This window comes from Talaromyces atroroseus (assembly GCF_001907595.1).
Source record: "Talaromyces atroroseus strain IBT 11181 chromosome Unknown scaffold_0, whole genome shotgun sequence".
Classification (NCBI taxonomy): Eukaryota; Fungi; Ascomycota; class Eurotiomycetes; order Eurotiales; family Trichocomaceae; genus Talaromyces; species Talaromyces atroroseus.
Window position 1 is genome coordinate 2,435,071 of NW_017971432.1, and position 24,233 is coordinate 2,459,303.

Below are 24,233 nucleotides of genomic sequence, written 5' to 3' on the forward strand. Positions count from 1 at the left end.
CCCGCCATTCAATACATATCCCAAATTTCATGGTGTGAGTGAGCGAGTCAGAAAAGCATGGCACCACCCAACAGATCCGGAAAAACGAAGACGAAAAAGCAGGCCCAACAGTCCCGAAAACCAGTGAATAACAAAAGAGAACCAAAACGAAACACAAGAAGAGAAGAAAATAGAAAAGAAGAAACAATTGATTTATTATCAAATACAACAACAATAATATCATCTGATTTGCAACAGCTGTTGCTGAATGTATTCAAATACGCTCTTTCTATCTTCCCTTCTGCATCAAACGAAGTGAAAGATGGCAATGAGCCAGCAAGAGGAGAAGAAACAGATCCAGATCTGAATATGCAGATCCAAACCCTCAAAACGCATCTGTACAATCGAGACTTTGACTCGGCGTTTACGGATGCGTCGCCTGCGCTGTTGCGGGCGTATGCGTTGCGATGGTCGGCGTCGAGGTGTTTGGCGTATGCGGGCTTGTTTAGGGATGTTGTGGAGTGTGTCTTGTCTGATTCTATTTCTGGATCTGAGAATTGTGCGGTTAGTGATGAAGATGAGGAGCTGGGTGTGTTGTGTATTGGTGGCGGAGCTGGTGCAGAGATTGTTGCTCTGGCTGGGGCGTGGAGGGCTATTGGGGATGAGCATTTGGTTAAAGAAACAGAGCCCGTTGAAGAAGAAGAGCAGACCGGAATTGGGAGCTTGTCACTAAAGGGGGATGGCGAGCAGAAACAGAAGAAAAAGAAACTCGCCATAACTGCAGTTGACATCGCCGAATGGTCCGATGTCATCGACAGGCTGGACAGAGCCATACACTCAGTAGACATCCCCGGGCCCAAAACCTGCGCCTCACCATTGATACAGGACGGTGCTGCCATAGACATCTCATTCGAGCATGTGGATATCCTGACTCTATCAGAATCGGATCTCAAATCCCTCCTTTCTCACTCTCTGCATTCTCCTTCTGCTGCTGCTGCTGCCGCAACAAAAGAGAGGAGGAGGAGGTCTCTTATATCCCTCATGTTCACTCTCAACGAACTCTTCTCAACCTCCATACCGAAAACGACCCAACTCCTCCTGCGTCTTACAGACTTGTCAAGTCCGGGGACGGTTCTACTTGTCGTCGATAGTCCGGGGAGTTATTCGACATTATCCTTTTCGAATCCTGACTCGAAGCCGCAGAGTAGTAATACTAGTGGGCGACAACACCCGATGAAATTCCTACTCGATCATACGCTCCTGACCGTCGCAGAAGGAAAATGGGAGAAACTTGTCTCGCAGGATTCGAGATGGTTTCGTAGGGATGTTAATAGTAGGTTACATTATAATGTGGACTTGGAAGGGGGGCAGGGGTTTATTAAATTGGAGGATATGAGATTTCAGATTCATGTTTATCGAAGATTGGATTCCTCAGACAGCCAAAAAGAAATTAGATAGAACAAAGTGAAGAGGTCCTAGAATAATGCTACATACAGACAAGAAATGGGGATGCATAACAGTAAATAATACACAGAGGGGTTTATTATAGCTTCAATCTTTTCTTTTCCTCTCTTCTTTGAGCTTTTTTTTTTCCCCTTTCAATAAGAGGGAGTGAATCAACTCCTCAATCCTAAAAGCAAACTTGTGCTTTTACCGCTATCTTTACCCTCTCCTCCACCAGGCAGATAAGTAACATTAGGATTATTCGCCAAAGTAGCAGCAATCTCTTTACTAGCGTCGATTCTGCGAATCTCAATCAGACCCGTACCAGCCTTGGCAACAGCCTTGGAGATAATGTCAGCACTCTCGGCTTCACCCTCAGCGCGGATAACGTTTGCTTGACGCTCTTGTTCGGCACGCTCGACGATGAATCGTGCTCGTTCGGCGTCTTGTTGCGCAATCTGCTTCTGTTCGACGGCCCGAGTGAATTCCTTGCCAAAGGTCATGTGTGTGATGGATACGTCTTCAAGCGCAATATTGAATTGTTCGGCGCGACGCATGAGGTCCGTGCGGATTCGATTGGATACTGCTTCTCGCTGGGTGATGAGTTCGGCGGCATCGAATTGGGCGACGATGGCCTTGAGGACTTCGTTTCCGATGGATGGCAAGACACGCTCATCATAGTCTGTTCCGTAGGACTATAGTGATTCACCATAATCGTCAGTATGTAATCCAAGAACCCCTCAAAAGACAACAAGCATAGTACATACTTGGTAGATCTTAGGCAAGTTCGGCACCTCCGGACGATGCAACACTCGCAGCGTCAAGCTAACCATCTGCAAATCTTTGGATCCCGTTGTCGTGGAAATATTTCTCGGCTTAGTGCGCACATCATAAATAATACTCCTTTGCAGCCAGGGGACAAGGAAATGCGTTCCTTCGCCGACGACTTTTTCCTGGACTCCGGTCAAGCGGTCGAATATAACGGCGCGCGTGCCGCCCTTGACATCGTACATGGAGGCATCGATGGCGAGAGCACCTGCAATCGGCAGAGCAAACCACCGAAGAAGTGCGTTTGGAGATGCCATCTTCGGGTTATGTGTTGTGGCGGTGGTGGTTTGGGGGGGAAAAGAGTTGATGGATGATTCGCTTTCAAATGCAGATGGGAACTCAAAATGGCTTGGGCTGATTTTGCCGCTTGTCACCGCTGAGCATCGCGCATGCCTAATCGGGTTAGGGTGCTTATTATCGTTCAGTGACGAAATTCGTTCGAAGTGATTTCACTTTGCCGGAGCTGTGAAACTCATTGAATAGCTTCTATCTCTCTTGTTTCAGGCGTTCTTGTCCAGTTCTCCAGTATGGTCGCCAACGCGGACCCTAAGAATGGGAGGTCAGTCTCCGTATCTGCTGCCTTGAAGCCTCAGGCTAGCCTGGCTAGTGTTGCAGCTAGTTCTGCTAGTGCCATCTTCTTCTCTCCTCTACCTACCACACGAATCAGCGAATGCTTTGGCAATATATACTGACATACATCTAACATGACAGCTTTGCCGGAGCATGGGGCAAGTTAGGTATGTTGTTAGACAAAGCCTTGTCAGAACACGTGCAACCCCCTATCACCGGCTACCCTCGACGATAGTATAACAACAACAAAACAATGTACTATGCTGGTATTTTCTTGACTGCGCAAGTTAACCAACTGTGATCGACCATCAGGCTGTCCCACTCCAACCCGAGGAATCGCAGCCTACACGATCTCGCCAAACCGACAAAATCCATTTGCCGGCGCTGGCCATGCTGCGACTTTCAACGTTTTCCGCCGTTTCCGCCACCAGGTTCTTTATGTTGCGCCCCCATTCATCGTTGCATATGCTGCGATGAGCTGGGCGGTTGAAAAGTATGCTTTGTTCTATTTGCCGATTTGCCTTGCTTATGTGTCACAGCAGATTATGGCATAAAACAACTAACTTGTTTGTACCAAAGAAATGAGTTCCTGAACTCGAAAGCCGGGCGAATCATTGGCGACGCCGAGTAGTTCTTGATCATGAATTACAAGGCATAGGCGTTTTGACAGGTTCCTAATAAATCATAATACTATAATTATAAATTTTTTTTCTTAATCCTGGGGATTGCTATCGTCTCCATCTCATCAGAACGTCGAGTGGCAATGATACTTTCCGGCAGTTTGATTTTACCGATTTTACTTCCTACGCAGCGCCTTAACCGCCGCTCATGACTTGAAATAATGGCGCATCCGTCTTCACAATGGCCTAGGCAGCATGTGCTGGAAATGGCTGAATTCCGAAGAGGTGGATGGATTTCTGATTGCTGTTTATCAAGGAGACACCGAGCTACATCACGCATTCTCGTAACACCGCTATTCTTCACCTTCGGAGGTCAATGTAGAAGAAATGACGTTTGAATTACCGTCTTAGCCTGCAGTCCTCTATTCCCGCCTGAGTTGACTCTTGCGCCGGTCCCTGCTCGAATAAGGTCCATGCCTAAAAGGGCGAAAAGAAAGAGAGAAGGAAAAAAGAGATATGTGCTGAGGCAAAGGAGCTTCATGATAGCTGTTTACAGCGTGCACGAGTTGAACAACTGCGAACTCCATGCCGAGCTAACCCGGTTTCGAACACAGGGTGGGGCAAACAGGAGAAACCAACCAATGAATGCCTTCATACGAGAGGCTGGCATTGATGATATTTGTTGTATGATTATATGATGATATGATTATATGATTATATGAAGCTTGACGGAGGGTAGAGAGCCATCTAGTGGAAAGAGCTTTGTAGGCAGAGATTGTCTTCGAGCATGCATGCCTATTCAGGCCTAAGATACGCCACGATAACGGCCTTAGGCACCCCCACTGCGCATACAAAATCGATTGGAGGCGGGAACGGACAACCCCGCCGCCGCTGCCAGACTGTAAAAAAATCATACGAAGAAAAAAAACAGAGAAAAAACAAATACTCACTCACTCGCTTGCTGTTGTATGACATTTCGTCGTCTGTTGTCTTGCTACAACCGATCTCGAATTTACTGCCGCCAATTGACCCCTCCTCATACTTCATCCTTTCGACCTTCACGGAATATATCGTCACCATCATCCATATCCACGATGAGCGAAATCACACACTCCACCATTAAGGGTATGCAGAAGCCGCGCTGTTTTCATTCGCTGCGCCTATATTAATTGGCTGACTGACTTGCTTTCAACTTAGATGGCTGGTTTAGCGAGACCTCTGAGATGTGGCCTGGCCAGGCCATGACCCTCAAGGTCAAGGAGGTCCTCCACCACGAGAAGTCCAAGTACCAGGATGTGCTCGTTTTCGAGAGCACTGACCACGGCACTGTCCTCGTCTTGGACAATGTCATTCAATGCACTGAGCGCGATGAGTTCTCGTATGGCTAGCTAGTTACTCGAGAAATCAAGGTGGAGAGGGGGTAAAAGAAGGAGGCTAACATTGTCACTTTATCTAGTTACCAGGAAATGATTACCCACCTTGCTATGAACTCCCACCCCAACCCAAAGAAGGTGCTTGTTATTGGTGGTGGTGACGGTGGTGTCCTCCGTGAGGTTGTCAAGCACGAGAGCGTCGAGGAGGCTATTCTTTGCGACATTGACGAGGTAAAAACTCCATCAAAAAAATCTTCAAAAATGAGGGGGGACAAACGCTTAAGAAAATTACATATTTAGGCCGTTATTCGCGTCTCTAAGAAATACCTCCCCGGAATGAGCATTGGTTTCCAACACCCCAACGTCAAAGTCCACATCGGCGATGGCTTCAAGTTCCTGGAAGACTACAAGAACGAATTCGACGTGATCATCACCGACAGCTCCGACCCAGAGGGACCAGCTGAGTCACTCTTCCAAAAACCCTATTTCGAGCTTCTCAATGGAGCTTTGCGCGAAGGCGGCGTGATTACCACTCAAGGTTGTTCGTGGCCTTTCCATTTGAATTTTTTTTGTTTATCCCCATTTTTTTTATCGCTACATGACTCCCCTGTTTTCTATGATTTGGAAAAAAGAAAAAAGAAAAAGAAACGCTGACACTTTTTTTTCTTTCGTTTCTCCAGCTGAAAACCAATGGCTCCACCTCTCGCTCATCACCGACCTCAAAAAGGCCTGCAAGGAAGTCTTCCCCGTTGCCGAATATGCCTACACTACTATCCCCACCTACCCATCTGGCCAGATCGGGTTCATGGTATGCTGCAAGGACGCTTCGCGAAACGTCAAGGAGCCTATTCGTCAGTGGTCTCGTGAGGAGGAAGAACGCTTGTGCAGATACTACAATGCCGATATCCACCGCGCGAGCTTTATTCTGCCCAACTTTGCTCGCAAGGCTCTTGAGTAATTTAGCTTACTCTCTACGTTAACGTACCAGGTTTTATAAGAGTTTCCGATTTTTGGCGAGGGGTTGGAAGAAGAGAAAACGATATGAGTGAATGATTTTTTTCCAAAGGAAGGGTTTCTACTTTAGTAATTTATTTGACGTAGGTAGAGAAATTCATTTCTAATCTACAGTATGCCGTGCTGAAATGATATTCATAAACAAGGTTGGCTAGATTAAATTTAAACTAGATTTGTTACCTAAGTACCTATGAGTAAACCTGTTCGATTACATCAAGGTCATGGAAGCGTTTTAGAAATCTATGGAGTATCCACATGTAGGTGATTTTTATGTAGGATTGAAACAAGATTATATGTTCATTTCGTGTACCTAACATCAAAGTCTAAATATAGAAAGATGCGTGACATGATCCAAGGTGATTTTTTTTTCTTTTGGATTCTGCTTAATAATTTAGATAAGTTGCTGGAAAGCACGGTTGATAGGCGAGCGTGGCTTGACTCCCCTGTAGAAGTCGATGGTGGCAAGAGCGCGCTTGCTGATGCCTTCGGGGGTGATCTCGAATTTCTGCAAAAGCATTTATTAGCATAATCTAGTGCAAAGAAAGGAAGAAGAAAACTCACCTCGTAGACTTGCTTGTATGGGCCAGAGGCACCGAAGCGGTTGATACCAAATTGCTCGTGAGAGTAACGCTCCCAACCAAGAGTAGAAGCAGCCTCAACGGACAAGATGGGGATGCCGTCGGGAAGAACCGAGAGGCGGTACTCCTTGCTCTGGGCGTCGAAGACTTCGAAGCAAGGAATGGAGACAACACGGGCAGCAACGTTGTGCTTCTCCTTCAGGTACTGAGCAGCATCGATGGCAATGCTGACTTCAGAACCAGTCGATACGATAGCAACGGCGGCGTTAGGGGCATCAACAGCGACGTAACCACCCTTAAGTGCGACCTCAATGGAGGAGTTCTGCAGTTGAGGAAGGTTCTGACGGGTGAGAGCGAGGATGCTGGGTGTGTGGGTGGAAGTGAGGGCGGAGTAGTAGGCAGCGCTGGTCTCGTTGCCGTCGGCAGGACGCCAGACCATCAAGTTAGGCAAAGCACGGAAATGTGCGAGTGTCTCAATAGGCTGGTGAGTAGGACCGTCCTCACCAAGACCGATGGAGTCGTGGGTAGCGACCCAGATGGCGCGAACTTGCGACAGAGCCGAAAGACGGACGGCACCAGCGGCGTAGGAAACGAAGTTCAAGAAAGTACCACCAGCAGGGATGACGGTACCGTAAGCGGCGAGACCGTTGAAGATGGCTCCCATAGAGTGCTCACGGACACCGTAGCGGAGATAACGACCGGACCAGTCCCCAATACCGTACTCGGGAGGCTGAAAGTCGACAGCGTTCTTCCACCGAGTGTTGTTTGAGCCAGTCAAGTCGGCAGAACCGGAGAGAAGCTCGGGAATAACGGAGTGGATCTTCTCCAAAACAGCCTCGGACAACTTACGAGATGCAACAGCAGCGTCGGTTGGCTTGTAGGTGGGAAGGCTCTTCTCCCAGCCCTCGGGAAGCTTTCCGGCAAGACGTCTGGTCAAATCGGCGTGTTCAGCCTTGTATTCACCGCCATATTTCTGGAGCAGGTTGTTCCACTCCTGTTCTTTGGCAGCACCTTCAGCAGCATGCTTTCCGTACAGGTCGTAGACTTGTTGGGGAACGACGAAGCTCTGCGAGGGATCGAAACCGAAAGCCTTCTTGACACTTTCGGCGTCGTCAGCCTTCAGAGGGTTACCGTGGACACCACCAGTGCCCTGGAGCTTGGAACCGAAACCAATGGTGGTGGTAATCTTGATGACGGTGGGCTTGTCCTTAACCTGCTGGGCCTTGCGGATGGCCTCCTCAATGCCCTGAAGATCGTGGTCACCGTCCTTGACCTCAAGGGTGTGCCAGCCATATGCCTCAAAGCGCTTTAGAACGTCCTCAGTGAAAGCGACCTTGGTGTCACCATCTACAGATAGTCAATCATATGAGTCTCAATGTGCTTGTGGAGTAAGAGAGTGATACATACCAATGGAAATGTGGTTGTCATCATAAAGAGCAATGAGGTTGCCGAGCTTCAAGTGACCAGCAGTGCTAGCAGCCTCGCTAGCAACACCCTCCATAGCACAGCCATCACCGAAGATGGTGTATGTGTAGTTGTTGAAAAGTTCATAACCGGGCTTGTTGAAGACACCAGCGCTGTGAGCCTGAGCAATGGCAAGACCGACGGCGTTGGCGAAACCTTGACCGAGAGGGCCGGTTGTAACCTCAATACCAGGGGTCTCATGGGCCTCAGGGTGGCCCGGGGTGATACTGCCGATTTGCTACGAGATGAGACGTTAGTCTGGGAAGCCGGAAAAATCTCGATACTTCAGGTCAAACATACACGGAACGCCTTTAGGTCGTCGAGGCTGACAGCATATCCGAAAAGGTGGAGAAGGGCGTATTGGAGCATGCAACCGTGACCGTTTCTGATAGAATAAGAGCATTGTTAGAATTAATTGATCCTCTAGACTTGCCTTCCGGCGTAACATGCTGCAATCACTTACGAGAGAACAAATCGATCCCGGTTAGCCCAGCGAGGGCTCTTGGGGTTGAAGTTCATGAACTTGTTGAAGAGGACATGGGCGGTAGGAGCCAGACCCATAGGGGCACCGGGGTGACCTATTGCGAGTTGAGTATGGCCATATGAAAAGGAATTCGGAGAAAGGCCGAATGACAAAAATGGAAAGGGGGTATTCACCGGAGTTAGCCTTGGAAGTGGCATCGACCTGTAGTGTGAAAGAAGCCGCGAATTAGCATTACGAAAAACCAACAACGCGGCAAATCACATCAATGCTACTAAGCCCATCAACGCTACTACAATATTGTAGCCCCTAAATTATGTTGACTGGGAGGCACCATCATCAACGAAAAATTTGGCAGGTGTGCCGGGACAGCATAGCTCCGGGATGACAGAGCTCCGGGAGCGGGGCGTGACAACACGGCAAAAACGCCGTTGGGGGAAAAAAAAGCGAAATCGAAGAGCAAAGCCAAAACACAAAGAACATACCGCGAGAACACGGATCGTGTTGATGGCCAACTGATCAACTTCGGTGTAGGCCATGATTTCAAATTCTGCAGTTGAATTGATGGGAACTCAGCAAATGATCAGAATGGTGATGGAGAGGGACAGCGCAAAGGGCTCTAGAGGGGCACGACAAGCGCGGGGCTAGTTGGAAGAAAATCAATTAGGTCATACATACAGTTGGAAATTAGCCTGCAAGGAATGGAAGGTCGAAATAAAGTCAGAAGGCTGCACAAAAAGACACCAGAGGATGGCTTTCTGTATTGGATTCTGATGAACAAGACGTCTGGGGAGAAAGGAGGAGGAGGAAGAGAGAGAGAGAGAGAGAGAGGAAAGAGCGAGGATTAAAGCTTTCCATGCAGGCCAGCAGCCCCCGTGGCGGGCGCACTTGCCGTTGGGCGAGATGGTGGGGCAGCGATGATGTCGACGCTTGAACCCCCCGCTGCCTGAGGTGTCTGCCTGTATACTAGGTATTATATCATGGTTATATCCAGGTTCAGCGCCGAAGTATATATATGTTTATACATAGCTAGATATTATATATATGCTAGGCGAATCAATTGAATACCACCATGCCGAATGGCCAATGTCGGACTGTCTACTCCATATACAGACGCACTACCAAGGTATCTAGGTACCTACCTACACCTGCGTACTGACGGATATGCTGAATCAGGTAACCCGCACCCCCTAGTTAGCTATTGAGCCTGCTCTCCTGGATGTGAAGTCGGAAAGGAAACGAAAAACCATAGAGAGCCAATTTGCTGTACCGTATACCTAGTAACTGTATATACATATATGTATAGGCAGATTCTCCGCGGCGCTCGGAGCCTCGTCGGTGTACGTACTGGGAATACCTAATGATCTAGATTCTAGAATGCGTCTTTTTAAGAATGGCGTTACTTACTAATTTACCAGGTCGATTGACCCCATGACTGACTAATTCTTTTGCAAAGGAACTAACTACCTACCTACCTACCTAGATCACTATCTCTCCTTTCCGGATGCTTTCGGCTAATGATAATTCCTTTTTCTACACGATTAATAGCCGAGCCAACCCTAAATAATATCAATCGGACAGCTATGGTCCGGTTGATAGTAGATACACGAAAAATCTGTCTTCTTTTCTCACGCCATAGAAACTGTCTCGTCAAATGCCACTGGCATTGTTGACGCCCAGCATGACTATTTCTGATTGGGCCATGCCTTCAATTCGGTGTGTAACAAATGCATGCAGCTACCCTAGCTGCCAAGGTTGCTACCGAGCGAAAGCAAGGTATATGGCAGACCGTTATTTTGCGGATATGCAGTAGTATTACTGCATTAGTACATTGTCTTTGCATAGATATGCAGGTATGTGTGAGCAGGCAATAGAGGTGAGAGATTTGAAGGAGAGGGAGAGGAGACAGTTTGCCTTGGTCACATGCGCTCGACGAGAGGAGAGTTTTTCAAAATCGAGAATGTAATAATAATAACAATAACAACAGCAAGAATGTATGTTTCTACTCAAAAGCCAGACATTTCGAATGGTGGTGAAATTTGTTGGAATAATGGATTCCAATCAACCAAATCCATCAGTAGCCCGTCATTCAGTGGCATGTCCTGGGGACCGCCGAGGAAGTCTGGCAGCTGCACGTCATCCGTAGAACGATTTTGACCACCTCCAAGTTCATTATCTGCAAGGCGAACCTCGGGTTGAGAAAGTTTTTGATTTTGGTTCATTGCAATTGAGAAGTCCTGCAGCAGCAGCTTCGAATGCTCCTGTTGGGCGGATGAGAATAGCGAAGGAGAATCGAAAACTGAATTCTGTTCAACTTGGCTGGGAGTACCTTTCCGGCTTCTGGAAGAAGTGGTAAAGGCATTCAATATCCTCGGACATGGCGGGACAGAGACCCCCTGACGCCGGCATTCGCTGACCTGGGCATTCCATGCTTTGAAAGCAAGCTTGATACAAACAATGTGCAAGGGCCCTCGAGCCTCGGCAGTGAGCCGTGAGAATTGTGGCAAGAACAGGGTATCGATGTAGTGCCATGCGCGCTGCGTGTCTTCTGAAAGAACTGACCGGTGCGGCAATTCCGAAAACAAGAAAAGAAGAGCAGGCCAAGGAAAGTGCCAATCGAATTGCCACAGGAATTTTCTTAAGCAGTCTGTAGTATGTAGTCGTTCGTTGTTGTGTATTACTTCCAAGCAAGTTGCGAAGAGGTAGTCCCTTTCCGCTTGTGATAATGGTGATAGCTTCCGATCTGCTCCATAGTGGTAAGATGGGTAATACGCTAACAATCTTAATGTGGAAATGATTGAACGTCCTGAAAGGCTGACCAGGAGGTGTAGAGGTATCGACGTATCGCAGTATTGAATAACTTTAGCTTGAAAAGTTTCCTCGAGCTCGTCGACCACTTGGAGCCTGACAGAAATTTGTTGAGCTTCACTATCAGTCACGACTCGACCATTCCTTCTTGGAGATGAAAAGGATATAGTATTCCCCGAGAATATGGATTCCTTGATGAAGCTCCGTTGAATATCTTGCCATTTGCCAAGCTCTTGCCGCATATAACAGAAAATCATATCGGTACTGGTATCATTCTTTTCCACAGGGCTTTCCTTCATGGTAGGATGTAGGTCGCTGTCATTGATATTCAATGGAAGAGAGGTATCATTAGATGGCAATGGTGCTGAAACAAAGCCAGATGTGCGTGCGATAGTCCTATCCATGTATATGATGTGCCACCATACGCGGCGTCGCATCTCGGTCTCAAAGGCGGATAGCCCTAACCGAGAGCCATCTCGATGGAGCCCAATCTGCTGGGCGATTCTAATAGCCATACCACTCAGACACCACAGTGTCCTTCGATCGCATAGTACTCGTGAAGAAACCTACATGAGGGTTAGCAATAGCCACCAAAAAACACTAGTTGAATATACTCCGGCACATACAAGATATAGACTAAAGGCTTGCAGCAAAACCACATCAGAAGTGTTCATTAGATCTGCGTTAGCAAACGCTCGCTGCGCGCCTATACGAAATCTGGCTCGCATCTCGCTTCTGTCTTGGCCGAATTCTCTCTGCACTTCCTCGTCCGTCAACGAGAGCAAAGCACAGCAGTATATTGAAAACAATAATGCCTCCAACCCTTTTCCTATCGATCCCAAATCGCTTGTCGCGTTGAGAATTTGCTGTTGTAGCAAAGGGGGATGTATGATTTTCGTTAGTGGGTTGACATTATCCAGGAATATTTGCCAGAGTTTAAAGATATGAACAGGCTCAGGATGCAGACTTGCTAACGAGTCCTGAGATGGAGCTGCAAATAATGTATGATATATGTTATCGTGGAAATGCGATTTACTTCGATGTTTCGACTCTCCACTGCTGTCAGCATCACTATCATCTGAAATGAAATCGGAATCTTTTAGCTGCGGTTTCAGGTCAGTATCCACGTGTTGAGAGAAAGAAAAGATTGATACTTACCTCTCTACCAAGACTGCTCCAGACTTCGCTACAGACCCAATTATCAGCAACATTTCGGTACAGATATTGGGCAATAGAGGGGAGAGCTTACTTCTCCAGATAAATAGATTTCCCTCCTTTGGAAAGAAACTGCCCTGAAGGAGGCTGGAGAGTAGGAGCCCCGTAACAATTCACAGATTCAACTTCAGACTGTGGACTTTTCCCAAAATCGCCCAAGTAAAGGTTGTTCATTGAACGCTGAACATCCGTACCAGCGGACCCATCATCATCAAGCTGCAAACTTGGGTCGATCCCATGCTCACGTAAAAGATTCTCATAGTGTCGCAGGCGAGATAACAATGCAACCTCCGCTCTACGTTTGTGATGGCGAGATGGAATAGCGTGGTCACGAAAGATACATTCTGAATTGGATTTGGTGCAATTAGTGCAGGGATGCTTGCGGTCACATTTTATCTTCCTTTTGCGACAGACGATACATGATGGGCTCTTGGAGGATACTGTTGGTGTTGGTGTGGAAGAAGGAGCAGTTATAGGTTTTGTCTCATTCAAGGAATCTGCCATAATTGTTTAATGACTGGCTTTCGAGAGACGTATTGATAGTTAGATCCATCCATATGAATTAGAATTAGATCCGCATATCGACCCGAGGCTCTCAGAGTTATTGATATGTTTTCAAGTGTGGTATAGTGCAGGCATTCATCAATCATTCAAAATATTCCAGCTATCAAAAATGTCAACATCGCCGAGGTTGAAGAACGTCAAGATGGAAATACGGCGAGCTGGTAAGACCCCACATGCAGAATATGCCAGCACCATACCGGAAAGGTCTTAGACTGAGATTTTGAAGCATAAATATTGGCTACAGCTATACCAGCTATGTAGTAAGAGAGTAAAAGGATTATATACATTGATTGAACGACAAGAAATATACCACTAGAAACACGTAAGAAGTAGAATCAAACCAACCCAAATCACTTGAGAATGGCACGCCAGATGTTGAACAGCAAACAAATCCGTAGTATGAGAACCTTCGTAACATTGAATAAAAACAGGACGCCCAATTCCGAGCCATGCTCCACAAATGTTAAATTGCAAGGGAAAAGAAAATCATTTGCACACCGCATTCCCCTAAGTGATAAGTGAACGATCCCACCCATCAAATAGACCGAGATCGACAAGGTCTTCCTCAGCCGAAGGGATCATGATTCCTTTTACCGGGTCAACCATGTGAAGAGACTGTGGAAATCCATAATCCTTGATAGAAGTAGCATGGTCTGCACCTCCTACAGCATCTTCGGAAGGATAACTCGACGCAATCTCATGCACTCGAGAAACATCGCTACTATTGCTCGCAGACCAAGATCCGGATGAGGTATTGTGTGGAATAAGGCGCACGGGCTGTGGCATGACTGGCACATGTGGCGATGGGCTCTGGTGTTGGTTGCGCCCAGTAGTATTTACCGAGCTAAATGGACCTGCCTGGCCAGCACAATTTTGCCCGCCATAGATTCCGTTAAATATGTTCAGACTGCCCTGGTCGAGATCACTGAGTATGCATTCCCACTCTGCTGCTGATAATGCCATCTTGGAGACATCTGTAGTGGACATGGAGCGAGCTGCACCCGGATTGACAGGATAGTAGTCCACATTCGTTGTATCTGACGATAAATCGAATGACTTGTGTTTGTTAAGTGTATGAGGGGGATCCATTCGAACATTCCCACCATTACTTTGGTCGCGAGAACCAGCTCGTTGTTGTAATTGTGGGGGCTGTTTCTGTGTAGAATTGAAACTTGAAATGGTATTCCTCCTCGATGGCGCCTCGGCTTTCGACATTTTTGCACTGGTATCCACATTAGGACGGGACTGCGACGTTTGTACAACATTCTCTGAAACACCAGACGGCAGACTGTCGGCTCCATTGATAATATTGGAAAGAATACGGAACTCTGTCGCTACAGCGGCGGACTCCAACGCAAGTTGCGTCTTAACAGCTGACACAATCTTACGGCTTTCTTGAACCAATTTGCTATCGCGCTTGAGACTCGTATTTTGCCACAGAATGCCGAGACCTGAGAGATAGACTACCTCCAAGCGATTGATGGAGAGCGATAGGCTTAAGGTTCGTTCGTCGAGTAGCTGTAGAATTTGAATTATATGCTTGCTCGCGTCGCATACAGTCATCATAGCTGGGCTCATAACATTGAGGCTGCCAAAGCAAGCTGCAGGACGGTGAATTAATATCCGTATGAAGTAATATACCAAAGACTAGAACAAAGTTAGCCTGTTACTGTTTCTTTGGACAGATGTAATAGAGAAGACCGACCAATAAAGGAGACCGGCTGTCTGTTACGTTGGTACTTGGTTTATCTTGAAGGAAAACCAATTGAAGATGGACCGGAAGATCTTTCTTCCAATTATCTAGTTCCTCTGACAGTTCGTGTACCTTGGACATGTATACTTCGTAACCAGCTGCCGGGGGGTATAGCGTTTCGACGACTTTCCCGAGAACCATAGCAGCCCTCAATAAGGCAAGAGTACTTGACATTCGAGTGGATTCGTCAGGCAAACCTGGAAGAAATCCAGTCGTGGTGACGTTCTCATCGTCAATGTCTGCGGGAAGCTCGGTGCTGATTTGTTTATCGAGCAGCATCAGTGGCAGTCCGGTTAGAGCAGCGGCAAAACTGGCCAAATGTTTGTTAGTGAAAGTCAAGTATACATAGTGTATCCGCTGGGAGCCTACCGATCCAAAATATATTGGCACCAGAATACCTTCTTACGGGTTTCAGTGGTTAAGGGATCAAGAGCCAGATGACCTTGACTTCGGTCAAGCCCAAGAGCCTGTATAGTGCCAATGGCAAGAGCGCGATATCGATTCAGAGATTGGTAGTCTCCTTTGGCTAGAAAGTACATCTGAGCTAGAACCATGCATTGCACAACAGGCACAGACATGTCTCCACAAAAGGACTCAAGCTGAGAGTACCAGTTTGGCTCAAAAATTGTTGGATCTTGATGGGTTCTCGACTAGAGTAGAGAGGTAAGTATACCTTTGAACCGTACTTGGCCTAAGCTTTGTATATAAACATACCTTGGAGGACAATGCGGCGATACCGAAAATGAGATTGAGTTGTATGACTGTCAGAGGCTGTTCTTTCAACGAAGATGGGTCCGCAAGATAGTGATCCAAAGCTTTGAGAATGGAAGGACGGTGTACTACAGGATATAGAGGAGCCCATTCCTGCAAGTAGATGTTGACCAATTGATCCGTTACCAATCTCGGCGGTGATTTCAGGGTCTGCGGCGTGCGTTGATAGTTCCTAGCCGGGAATGCCGTCAAAGCCTTTGTTGAGAAGGAAGATGGGGATACACCTTGTGTTTTTAATTTTTCTGTCAGTGTCGCAGAAAAGGCACGAACGCTAGATGGCCCAGCAAAAGGTGTAAGCTTTGCGGAATGCTGAAATGCAATAACAGTGTCTGCTTCAGATGTAGAAGTCGCTATTTCTCTTGGAGAAGTCATTGACTGAGAAGCTTCCCGTATTGATCCTGCTGATGCTGAAGCAGTAGAAGACTGAGGTGAGCATGCCTTTCGACGAGGCGAATTGAACGAATGGATACGCGAGAGCACCTCGATTTTCTCATCTCGTTCATCTAGAAGATTCTTTAATTCTCTAACTTCAGCTTCAAGCGACCGCACGCGGCCTTCCAATGACTCAGTATATCCGCGGGGAAAAGCCCTGCGGCTTAACTTGTCGCTGGTCTTGCACTCGAAGCCGACAGTCTTGCATTGTGTGCAGCAGGGACGGACTCCATCGCATCGAATCTTTTTGCTTCGACACCGATCACAGGCTTGAGCAATGCGGCTCTGGGAGGTGTTTCCCATTTTAATCACCTTCATAGGCAAAATTCCCGGCATCTTTGCTGGTGCTTTTCGAGTGTGTTAAGTAAAGTATATACTAGTTAAATATACGTTCAATGTCGGCATCCGCCGAGCTAGGCGGCGATAGGTCGCAACAACGCGATGTGATGACGCGGCGATGGAGAGGGTATAGACGAGGGAGAAGCTAATGACAGCGAGTGGTCATGGGCGTGGATCGCTGATATACCCGACACTGGACAGGCCACTTCCAGAGTCGCACAGACAACATGTACAGCACTTGGTGTAACTAATACAAGTGGACGGAGGGCGGGACGAGGGAGTAATACGAGGCGGAACTATTGTTCTTCCGCCATGGCGCCTCAGGCAGCGTTCTCGATCCACGCTAGTTCAGGGTGGGTCTAGTGTTGGGCCCGTTCTACACGCTGAGAGAGATTACATAAGGAAAAGCAGTTGAATGTCTGGAATGGTTTGACCAAAAGATGTTGATATGACAGAACGAACGCACGAGGCCTTCATTGGCGTATAGTCACTCGGCCTCATTTGCTTATTGAAGCGTAGATTTTCTTCAATTATTCTCACAGACGACCCTGCTCACCGGCAAACGTCTTCACAAATTCACCGCCTTCCATTATAACTTCCCCACCTGCAAATCAGCGAATGCGGTCTAGCGCTGACCATTGCAGACGCGCTATTGGCTGCCCCATACACTTGGCACTCGGGTCTGCGTACGCCGTGCGGCCGGTGATCTGTGCTCGCACCCATGGTACAACTACAACCCAACATTCGGGCAGTTATTGCTCAACGAACTTCCACAAAGGCAATATGAATGCAGACTACGACGTCCACAAGAAAATCGTATTATCTGCTATTTACCGCTCTAAATCTGGGAGTCTTCAGGGACTGCAGATAGCATCACGAGAAATCCTCTTCAACCTGTTCTTGTTGCTCGAGATATCTCCTCACCGGCTCTGAGGACATTAAATCCTCAATCTGTGATTCGGTTAAGTTAGGCACGCATCTTTGGACTCCTCATTGACTGGGCTTAGCATCTATATGTAACTTACCTCGCTGGAGAGATCCTCCAGGCCCCTTTTCAGTAACTCTGTCTCCTGGATTCTCAGCTGTCGAATCATATCATAGATATAACTGCGAACACCAGTTTGGCTTCCGTCCGCATCATGCTCTACATTCGCAAATTCCTGCTCCATTTCACCTCCCAACATGGCCAGGTGAGATTGCAAACACTGCTGAACAAGCACAACTGCACGTAAATGAAATATCTCCCATTGGGGTTCGCGAGAGAGGATACCTCGCAATGACTTCGCCTTCATTGTTGACGTCTTGTCCGAGACGTGGCCGATCTCTTCCTCATCCTTCCATAATACTTTGAGTTCCGGTGGGCCCTCGTGAGTTTGCATCAGCTCAAAAGAGAGGCCGTCTTCTTCATTGACGCACGCCCAGTATATGAAATCGCTTTCCCATTTGGTCTTCCCCTCTTCCACGGCTAGCCGCAAGCCCGGCGCCGTATTGTTAGCGCAGATCATTTTCTTGGCCTGCTTCAAGGGATCGTCATCTGGGATATCGAGGGCTAGAAATAGTTGCCGTGCGCTGTTGACGGAACTCTCCAGAAAACCGTAAGAAAAGATCATTTCTGATGCGCCTTTTTCATCTCCATATCTGGAAGTTCATGTTATTCTTGTAGAGAAAGTAGATGAAGGGGATGCACATACGTTATTGTAACCTCCTCGCCTGGCCGAAGCTTCTTCCCCAACCGAAGCTGCAGCACAGCATTGCGATCCTCATCAGTCTCATATAACGCGACCGTCTCTTCTCCCGAGGCATGATTAGCCATATCCACGCAAGGAACCATTACATGGCCCGAACCGGGCAAATCCAACGCCCGTGAACGATACATAGCGTCAACCATATTCCAATCCTCAAAGCTCAATCGACCCGTCTCTTCATCCCACCACTCCCGATTGCACCAGGAGATAGACTGCGTGGCATCTTGGAGACGGTCAAACTCAGATTCGAGTGCGGATAATTTGAAATCGACGGCGTCTTTGAGAGATGTGCCATATAATAATACGCGTTCGACTTCTGTCCATAATGTAGGTAATGGGATATCACTCGGTATGAATTTGATGTATTCTGACCAGGGGTTTGTAACTCCGATTTTGGTATGTGTGTCACTCTCGTATGTTATATGGCAGAGTAAGAATATGAGAATAGCCCCGCGAGCAGTCTGTCTTTATTTTAACGTCTGTTTCTGAAACATAATAAATATATACGAGAAAGAATATCATACCCTTCCAAAATCACCTAGAGCCTCTAATACCTCCCTCAGGTACGAATCTGATTTTGCAAAATCATGCACAAGGTCAAGCGACAGAACCATATCAGAAGGGACAGAAATCAAAACTTCAACATTGTTTGTTTGTTCTTGATCATTTTTTCTTATTTCTGAATTATCATCATGGTCGTCTTCTTTTCTGTCCACTTTCGTGACTATACCCGAGCCGTTTGCGAGTTTCTCAAAGCCAATGCTGTCGTGGAACTTGATTCCATTCAGATGTGCCCATGCCGGCAATGCCTCGATGGGGAGTTGGGATCGTTCTAGCATGTCAGTGGAGATCAGCCCAGCGTTTTATGCGTAGGTATGTCCTTGTGAAGAGATCAGGATCGATAAATCGATAGCTTCAATATGAGTTGTGTGTACGAAGCTAGTGTATTATCTGGTATTAGAAATGTATTTATAAATACGAGTAACACAAATTATTGCCAGCGTTATGTGTATGGTACGGTATTCCAATGTATTAACCAACCCCGCGGTACTACTTATCGATAAGCACGATAAGAAGCATTCCGTATCATTGCAGCATTTCGACGTCATGACCAACCTCTCAACTATATAACGGATGTATATAGAAAATAACGAGAGGAGCACCTACATAGCAAAGCAAGCAGATCGACGGAAGAAATAATCACAATGCGCCGCAGTCTAATCCCCAACCCACCTCGTCCCTACCTCTTCCCCATCCAATCCATCCTTCAACCCGCCTCAATCATAACCCCAACCGCCCTACGCATCCAGCTCAAAAACGATAGTCATGAAACACAACATCAACAGTCACAATACCACCAAACCGCCTCGAACGGCACCAAGAAGGAGCCCAAATTCCAAGAATGGAAGGGCTCCTCCACGCAAGACCACGCCATAAACCGCGCGTCCAGAAACGACATCACAGACCCCGAAGTCGAGGGGGTAGCAAGCGGGAGGGAAGAGCGGAAGCAGAACGCTAGCGTTGCAGATGCTACTAAGAGTAGTGCTACAACGGAGAGGGATCTGGGACAGAATGCGAAGAAAGCAAAGCAGGAGTTTCCAAAGGCTCCGGAGCCGGTTATTGGGATGAGTGATGAGAGAGGACAGGTTGGTTTTTCTCCCTTCTTCTTGCTTTTTGTTCTGACTTTGTGTGGCTGATTTTTATTCTTTCGTGATCTATAGAAAGGTCATTGATCGAGTTGTGAGGGGTGATTTCACATTTTTTTTGCACTCAATTTGTCTTGTCTATATAGTCAATATCATGATTTTTTTGATCAGGACTTGAAACGCAATGAATCACATGTTTATCATAAATACGTAATAAGTTAGCATGACTAGCGGCCAACTCTGAAAGACAATACCTAGGCCATCCACGTCAGTAAACGATAACAGAGAGGACACATGTTTCACACGTACATCATGTTTCCCAACTGCAACAACTTCGTCTTCAGAGACACGTACTCCGCCAGCCCCTTCTACGTAGGCTATAGGGACATCGCCCATGACTTTTCGTGCTACATCGCCGACTGTGCTGTTCCTAATTGGCGTGTTAGAAGGAAAAATTGCAAGAGACGTGAATTGGATCCTTACTTCTTCACCAGAACACAATCACGGAACACGGCATTTGACCCCGTTCCCGAGGCAAATGTATGAATGTTTCGCACGGGGAATATCGGTACAAGCCCAAGAACCTCTGCAGCCCGCGACAGACATTGGACGACCCCAGTTGATCCAAATCGGTAGAGAACCATATCTTTGAGATTCTCGACGCGTCTGTTACAGTGAGAAATCAACCCTAGAATAAGTATGAACAGAGAGAGGGAGACGTACGATTTTAACTTTTCATCCATCTCCTTCAATCCCCCTCCATCAGGATCACCCATCTCTATCAAGTCTTCCCGAGTGTCCACAAACTCACTACCTTCCACATACTTAATATAGCTCTGTTTTGCAAGTCTTCGTAGAAAGACTTCGGATATCGCTGAGCAGAGAACGATTGACTGTGGATCTTGCATTCGAGCGATTTTGCTGATATTCTAGTATAAGCAGAAAAGTGTCAATCACAGTACATCAGATCTCAAGTCCATGGTATGGGGAGGGATTCACTTTATCTGCATCCGGATGGTCGATTTTATTGAGTGCGAAGACTGTCGGGAACTTCTCATCAACGAAAGCATTCACGACCTTCTCAATGGTCTCATTTGACCATTCCTCGAGTGGTTCTTTCAGATTCAGACGGTCAAGACATCGAGCTACTGTCTGTGAAGTACTTCCGTATCCAGAGAATTGGCCCTGCAGTGTGTCCACTGGCGATGCCTCTGTAGGTTCCTGTTAGCTATGCCGAATACAAGAAACCGTCACTGGGAAATTGTACTTAATGCGGCATGTCTCCGTTTGATAGAGCCCCTATATAAAATAGTATTAGATATTTGCTGACAGATTGAAAGAAAAAAGGCGGACAATTACCATTTCTCCATCAAATTTCCTTGCACCCATCGCACAATTTCTGACCTCAACCAGACAATATCTTGTGACGGATCATAACCCCTAGTCTCCTTGCCTAGTTGTACAGTTCAGTTATTCAACCCAAGCATGCGTACGTTAAGGGAGAAGAGAATAACCTTCAGCATCCGTAGTCCCGCTCACATCCACCACATGAATTAGAGCATCAGCATGTCGCAGATCATCCAAAAACTTATTACCAAGACCCTTCCCCTCGTGAGCCCCTGGCACGAGTCCGGCAACATCCAAGAGTTCAATTGGAACTGATCTTCGCCCGTCGGTACACCCGCCATAGTTTGGTTTGCATTTGTCGGACACCTTGAATCTCTGGCATGCGCATTCTATCTGGAGATATCCAATGGCTCGTTGTGGGTCGATGGTGGTGAAACTATAAATCCACGTATTGCGTCAGCTTACTGCTGATACCTGTAAAGCAATTGCGACCTTTGGATGCTCGAGGTCTAGCAGGCAGGAAGAGGGGCGCATACGGAAAGTTTCCTGCATATTTTCACATCACAAGTCAGAACTTGATGCACCCGAATTAGTTCTTTCCTTGAAACTAACCAACTTTGGAAGAAGCGTCTGTCAAACTATTCAGCGTCGTGGATTTCCCGCTGGAAGGCTTTTTATTCATAACACCAGTCTGGTCAGCGCGGAGATGCGTGCGGGGTGAGCATGTTCGAGCATACTTTGCCTACAAGCCCTATCAGAGGATCGCGGGGCATTTTTGCGATATGACAATTCTAGTTAGGGTTCTGAAGGTCAGGAATTTCGGGCTGTAACCGCTTCATGCTCGGTTCTTGCTACGCAAGATATAAGATTGGGTTCTTGGGTGGTTGATTGTAGTCACAAATCTTCTGTTTCTGCCGGGTTCGGTGAAGGCGGTGAAGAATACCTAGCTATTCAACCGTCCTCTAGTCTGTCGGATTCAAAATTAACAGCTTACGAATGCTAGAAGATACAAGATTATTTTTTAATTATGACCTCTCACTTGCGCGGTGATAATGTTATGTTATTCGACATTTTCATCAAAGGGATTATCGAAGGGACCTCCAGAAACCTCAGGTCTCATTACCCTAATCTTGTAAGTTGCCCATATGTATGTATAGAGCTCAAGCTTTCTTGATATTCTCCTCTGTCAAAGCCTTGATACGAGCAGCCAGCTGCGCATCAACTCGGCTATAGAGTTTTATCTCACAAGTCAGTCACTCGCAATTGATCACAATACATGTTGCATAAAACATACCGTAGACCTTGGCCCGCAAATCCGGGCTCACGACCTTCTGCACAGAGGCCGACACATTCTCAATATATCTGTCTTGATGGCCTGGTTCTCGGCCCAAAACATGCCACAACCCGGTAGCCTGTTCGAAATCGACGGCGGTGATTTGGCTCGTGAAGCTCACAACCTCGCCCACCCACTTCTCATGCTCTGTGATGGTGGTGGTGTTGAACTGCCTTTGGAAGTTCGTTGGCTTCAGCGACGAGCCAACATAGTTAGGGTCATCACCATAGTTGGTCCCGAAGTTCATGAAGCCGTCGCGCTGGAACGGACAGTATACGGGTACATGCGCTGCGTTCGTTGGCAACATTTGGTAGTTCGTGCCCAGTCGGTAACGTGCGGCGTCGGGGTATGCGAACAATCGCGCTTGCAACACTGTTGTCAACTGGCTGTTAGTTTCATGTGGCTTTGACTAACCAGTTTGTTGGTCATTATGATTCTCACCTGGATCAGCAGATGACGCCCAGCCCGGGACCATATTGGATGGAGAAAAGGCGGCCTGTTCAATGTCCGTGAAATAGTTTGCCGGCTGAGGGGCTATTTTTTTTTTGGATTAGCCGATATGAAATTGAATATACAGCAACAGAAAAATTCTTATATACTCACGCTCCGGTTGATGGTCAATTTGCCGATCTGTCGGAGCGGGTAGTCCTTGTGCGGCCAGACCTTGGTCATGTCGAAGATGTTCTATTTGTAACTCTCGGCATCCTTGGGATCTATGACCTGTACATAAACATTCTATACCGGATAGTTACCCGCCTCGATCGCGTCGAACAGATCCTGCAGCAGGTAGTCGGGATTCTTGCCGGCAATCCTAGTTGCTTCCTGCCGAGTAAAGTTTTTGACGCCCTGCTGGGTCTTGATATGAGCCTTGATGTATTTAAAGGAACCATCCTGGAGTGCAGGTTAGCTATTTGCTTGCAAGCGACTTGCTTCACGGCTTGCCTCTTTGGTAAACTTGTAAGTATGTCCACTGTAGAAGTTCAAGTGTCGAATTGACGCAGGGGTTCCTCGGTCGCTGAACAGGTGCATGAGTCGATGGATGCCCTCGGGATTGCCAGTGTGGAAGCTACCAAGAGGGAAAAACAAGCAAAAAGAAAAATTCAGCGCTGCAATGCAGAGTAACGGATCCTGACTACCTACTCCCAAAACTACAGCAAGATTAGCATATAAGTAAACATACATATAGCCCTGTCCAGAAACTCACCATATTCTCATCTGGCCGATGGGTCCGCGGGTGTCTCTTATGCGGTCGGTTCATGGAGGGGAATTTGATCGGATCTCGGATAAAGAACGTGGGCTGCTCTGTTGTCAATGAAAAGTCCACGCTTATATACATGGGATGAGTGCGCACCGTGTTGTTGAAGACCGAGTCCAGGTTGCCTTGATCAGTGTAGAGTTTCATTGCCCAGCCATGCACGTCGCGAGAGGTATCGGCAGAGCCGCTCTCTGGGCCAACAGTCGAGACACGCAGCAAAACATCGGTCTTCTTACCAACAGTGTTGAGGAAGCTAGCGGAAGTGATGTCAGTGCAGTCATGTGTGCACTCAAACACACCGTATGCACTGCATAGATACGTTAGCCTGCTTGATGAGAGCGAGGCTGCTCAGGATTAACCACTTACCCTGCAGCTTTGGCGTGGACGGTTCTGGATCTGTTAGAACAGTTATCGTTACGCCCAAGTTCCTTGACGTGGGCTTACCGCTCGGGAATTCGCTCGCGAGAAAAGTGGGCAAGAGTCTCAATTAACTGAGTGTCCTGCATCAGGAGCAAGCCACCGCCCGAGCCATTGCGGACGTGGACGCTTGTGTCGGGGCGAGCGTAGGGACATCCTAGATATTCAGTGTGAGCTATCTCTATCTGTCTTTGAGAAAAAGCCAACATACCCTCTGCTAGAGTGTAGTAAGACATGATGGGCATGAAGTATGACGAG

General features: G+C 47.3%; 10 protein-coding genes across 10 annotated transcripts; 4 read left to right on the top strand and 6 right to left on the bottom strand.

Moving 5' to 3' along the window:
• Positions 1–57: 57 nt before the first annotated feature.
• On the top strand, positions 58–1,437 carry UA08_00864 (hypothetical protein; the record flags this gene model as incomplete). The annotated part of the gene is made up of 1 exon (XM_020260717.1): positions 58–1,437. The coding sequence occupies one exon, from the start codon at positions 58–60 to the stop codon at positions 1,435–1,437; it is 1,380 nt and encodes a 459-aa protein (XP_020124064.1).
• Positions 1,438–1,595: 158 nt separating this feature from the next.
• On the bottom strand, positions 1,596–2,507 carry UA08_00865 (Prohibitin-1; the record flags this gene model as incomplete). The annotated part of the gene is made up of 2 exons (XM_020260718.1): positions 1,596–2,117; positions 2,190–2,507. 2 exons carry the CDS (start codon positions 2,505–2,507, stop codon positions 1,596–1,598), a joined length of 840 nt encoding a protein of 279 aa, XP_020124063.1.
• Positions 2,508–2,777: 270 nt separating this feature from the next.
• On the top strand, positions 2,778–3,451 carry UA08_00866 (Cytochrome b-c1 complex subunit 8; the record flags this gene model as incomplete). Its single annotated transcript, XM_020260719.1, has 4 exons — positions 2,778–2,809; positions 2,962–2,987; positions 3,133–3,313; positions 3,400–3,451. 4 exons carry the CDS (start codon positions 2,778–2,780, stop codon positions 3,449–3,451), a joined length of 291 nt encoding a protein of 96 aa, XP_020124062.1.
• A 1,083-nt stretch (positions 3,452–4,534) lies between these two features.
• On the top strand, positions 4,535–5,771 carry UA08_00867 (Spermidine synthase; the record flags this gene model as incomplete). The annotated part of the gene is made up of 5 exons (XM_020260720.1): positions 4,535–4,565; positions 4,638–4,818; positions 4,897–5,044; positions 5,114–5,354; positions 5,494–5,771. 5 exons carry the CDS (start codon positions 4,535–4,537, stop codon positions 5,769–5,771), a joined length of 879 nt encoding a protein of 292 aa, XP_020124061.1.
• Positions 5,772–6,218: 447 nt separating this feature from the next.
• On the bottom strand, positions 6,219–8,889 carry UA08_00868 (Transketolase; the record flags this gene model as incomplete). Its single annotated transcript, XM_020260721.1, has 7 exons — positions 6,219–6,332; positions 6,389–7,752; positions 7,813–8,107; positions 8,170–8,254; positions 8,333–8,447; positions 8,527–8,554; positions 8,836–8,889. The coding sequence occupies 7 exons, from the start codon at positions 8,887–8,889 to the stop codon at positions 6,219–6,221; spliced, it is 2,055 nt and encodes a 684-aa protein (XP_020124066.1).
• A 1,467-nt stretch (positions 8,890–10,356) lies between these two features.
• Positions 10,357–12,794, bottom strand: UA08_00869 (hypothetical protein; the record flags this gene model as incomplete). Its single annotated transcript, XM_020260722.1, has 6 exons — positions 10,357–11,724; positions 11,785–12,149; positions 12,195–12,261; positions 12,317–12,344; positions 12,408–12,717; positions 12,788–12,794. The coding sequence occupies 6 exons, from the start codon at positions 12,792–12,794 to the stop codon at positions 10,357–10,359; spliced, it is 2,145 nt and encodes a 714-aa protein (XP_020124065.1).
• Positions 12,795–13,444: 650 nt separating this feature from the next.
• Positions 13,445–16,229, bottom strand: UA08_00870 (hypothetical protein; the record flags this gene model as incomplete). The annotated part of the gene is made up of 5 exons (XM_020260724.1): positions 13,445–14,455; positions 14,495–14,584; positions 14,643–15,000; positions 15,060–15,340; positions 15,405–16,229. 5 exons carry the CDS (start codon positions 16,227–16,229, stop codon positions 13,445–13,447), a joined length of 2,565 nt encoding a protein of 854 aa, XP_020124609.1.
• Positions 16,230–17,105: 876 nt separating this feature from the next.
• Positions 17,106–18,816, bottom strand: UA08_00871 (hypothetical protein; the record flags this gene model as incomplete). Its single annotated transcript, XM_020260725.1, has 4 exons — positions 17,106–17,183; positions 17,258–17,870; positions 17,924–18,438; positions 18,502–18,816. 4 exons carry the CDS (start codon positions 18,814–18,816, stop codon positions 17,106–17,108), a joined length of 1,521 nt encoding a protein of 506 aa, XP_020124610.1.
• A 366-nt stretch (positions 18,817–19,182) lies between these two features.
• Positions 19,183–19,710, top strand: UA08_00872 (hypothetical protein; the record flags this gene model as incomplete). The annotated part of the gene is made up of 2 exons (XM_020260726.1): positions 19,183–19,623; positions 19,699–19,710. The coding sequence occupies 2 exons, from the start codon at positions 19,183–19,185 to the stop codon at positions 19,708–19,710; spliced, it is 453 nt and encodes a 150-aa protein (XP_020124611.1).
• Positions 19,711–19,850: 140 nt separating this feature from the next.
• Positions 19,851–24,211, bottom strand: UA08_00873 (hypothetical protein; the record flags this gene model as incomplete). Its single annotated transcript, XM_020260727.1, has 19 exons — positions 19,851–19,877; positions 19,933–20,053; positions 20,107–20,289; positions 20,347–20,552; positions 20,623–20,834; positions 20,891–20,922; positions 20,983–21,076; positions 21,138–21,406; positions 21,507–21,516; positions 21,583–21,712; positions 21,965–21,969; positions 22,265–22,675; positions 22,718–22,837; positions 22,907–23,023; positions 23,056–23,194; positions 23,508–23,865; positions 23,925–23,954; positions 24,003–24,132; positions 24,187–24,211. The coding sequence occupies 19 exons, from the start codon at positions 24,209–24,211 to the stop codon at positions 19,851–19,853; spliced, it is 2,619 nt and encodes an 872-aa protein (XP_020124612.1).
• Between the last annotated feature and the right edge of the window lie 22 nt (positions 24,212–24,233).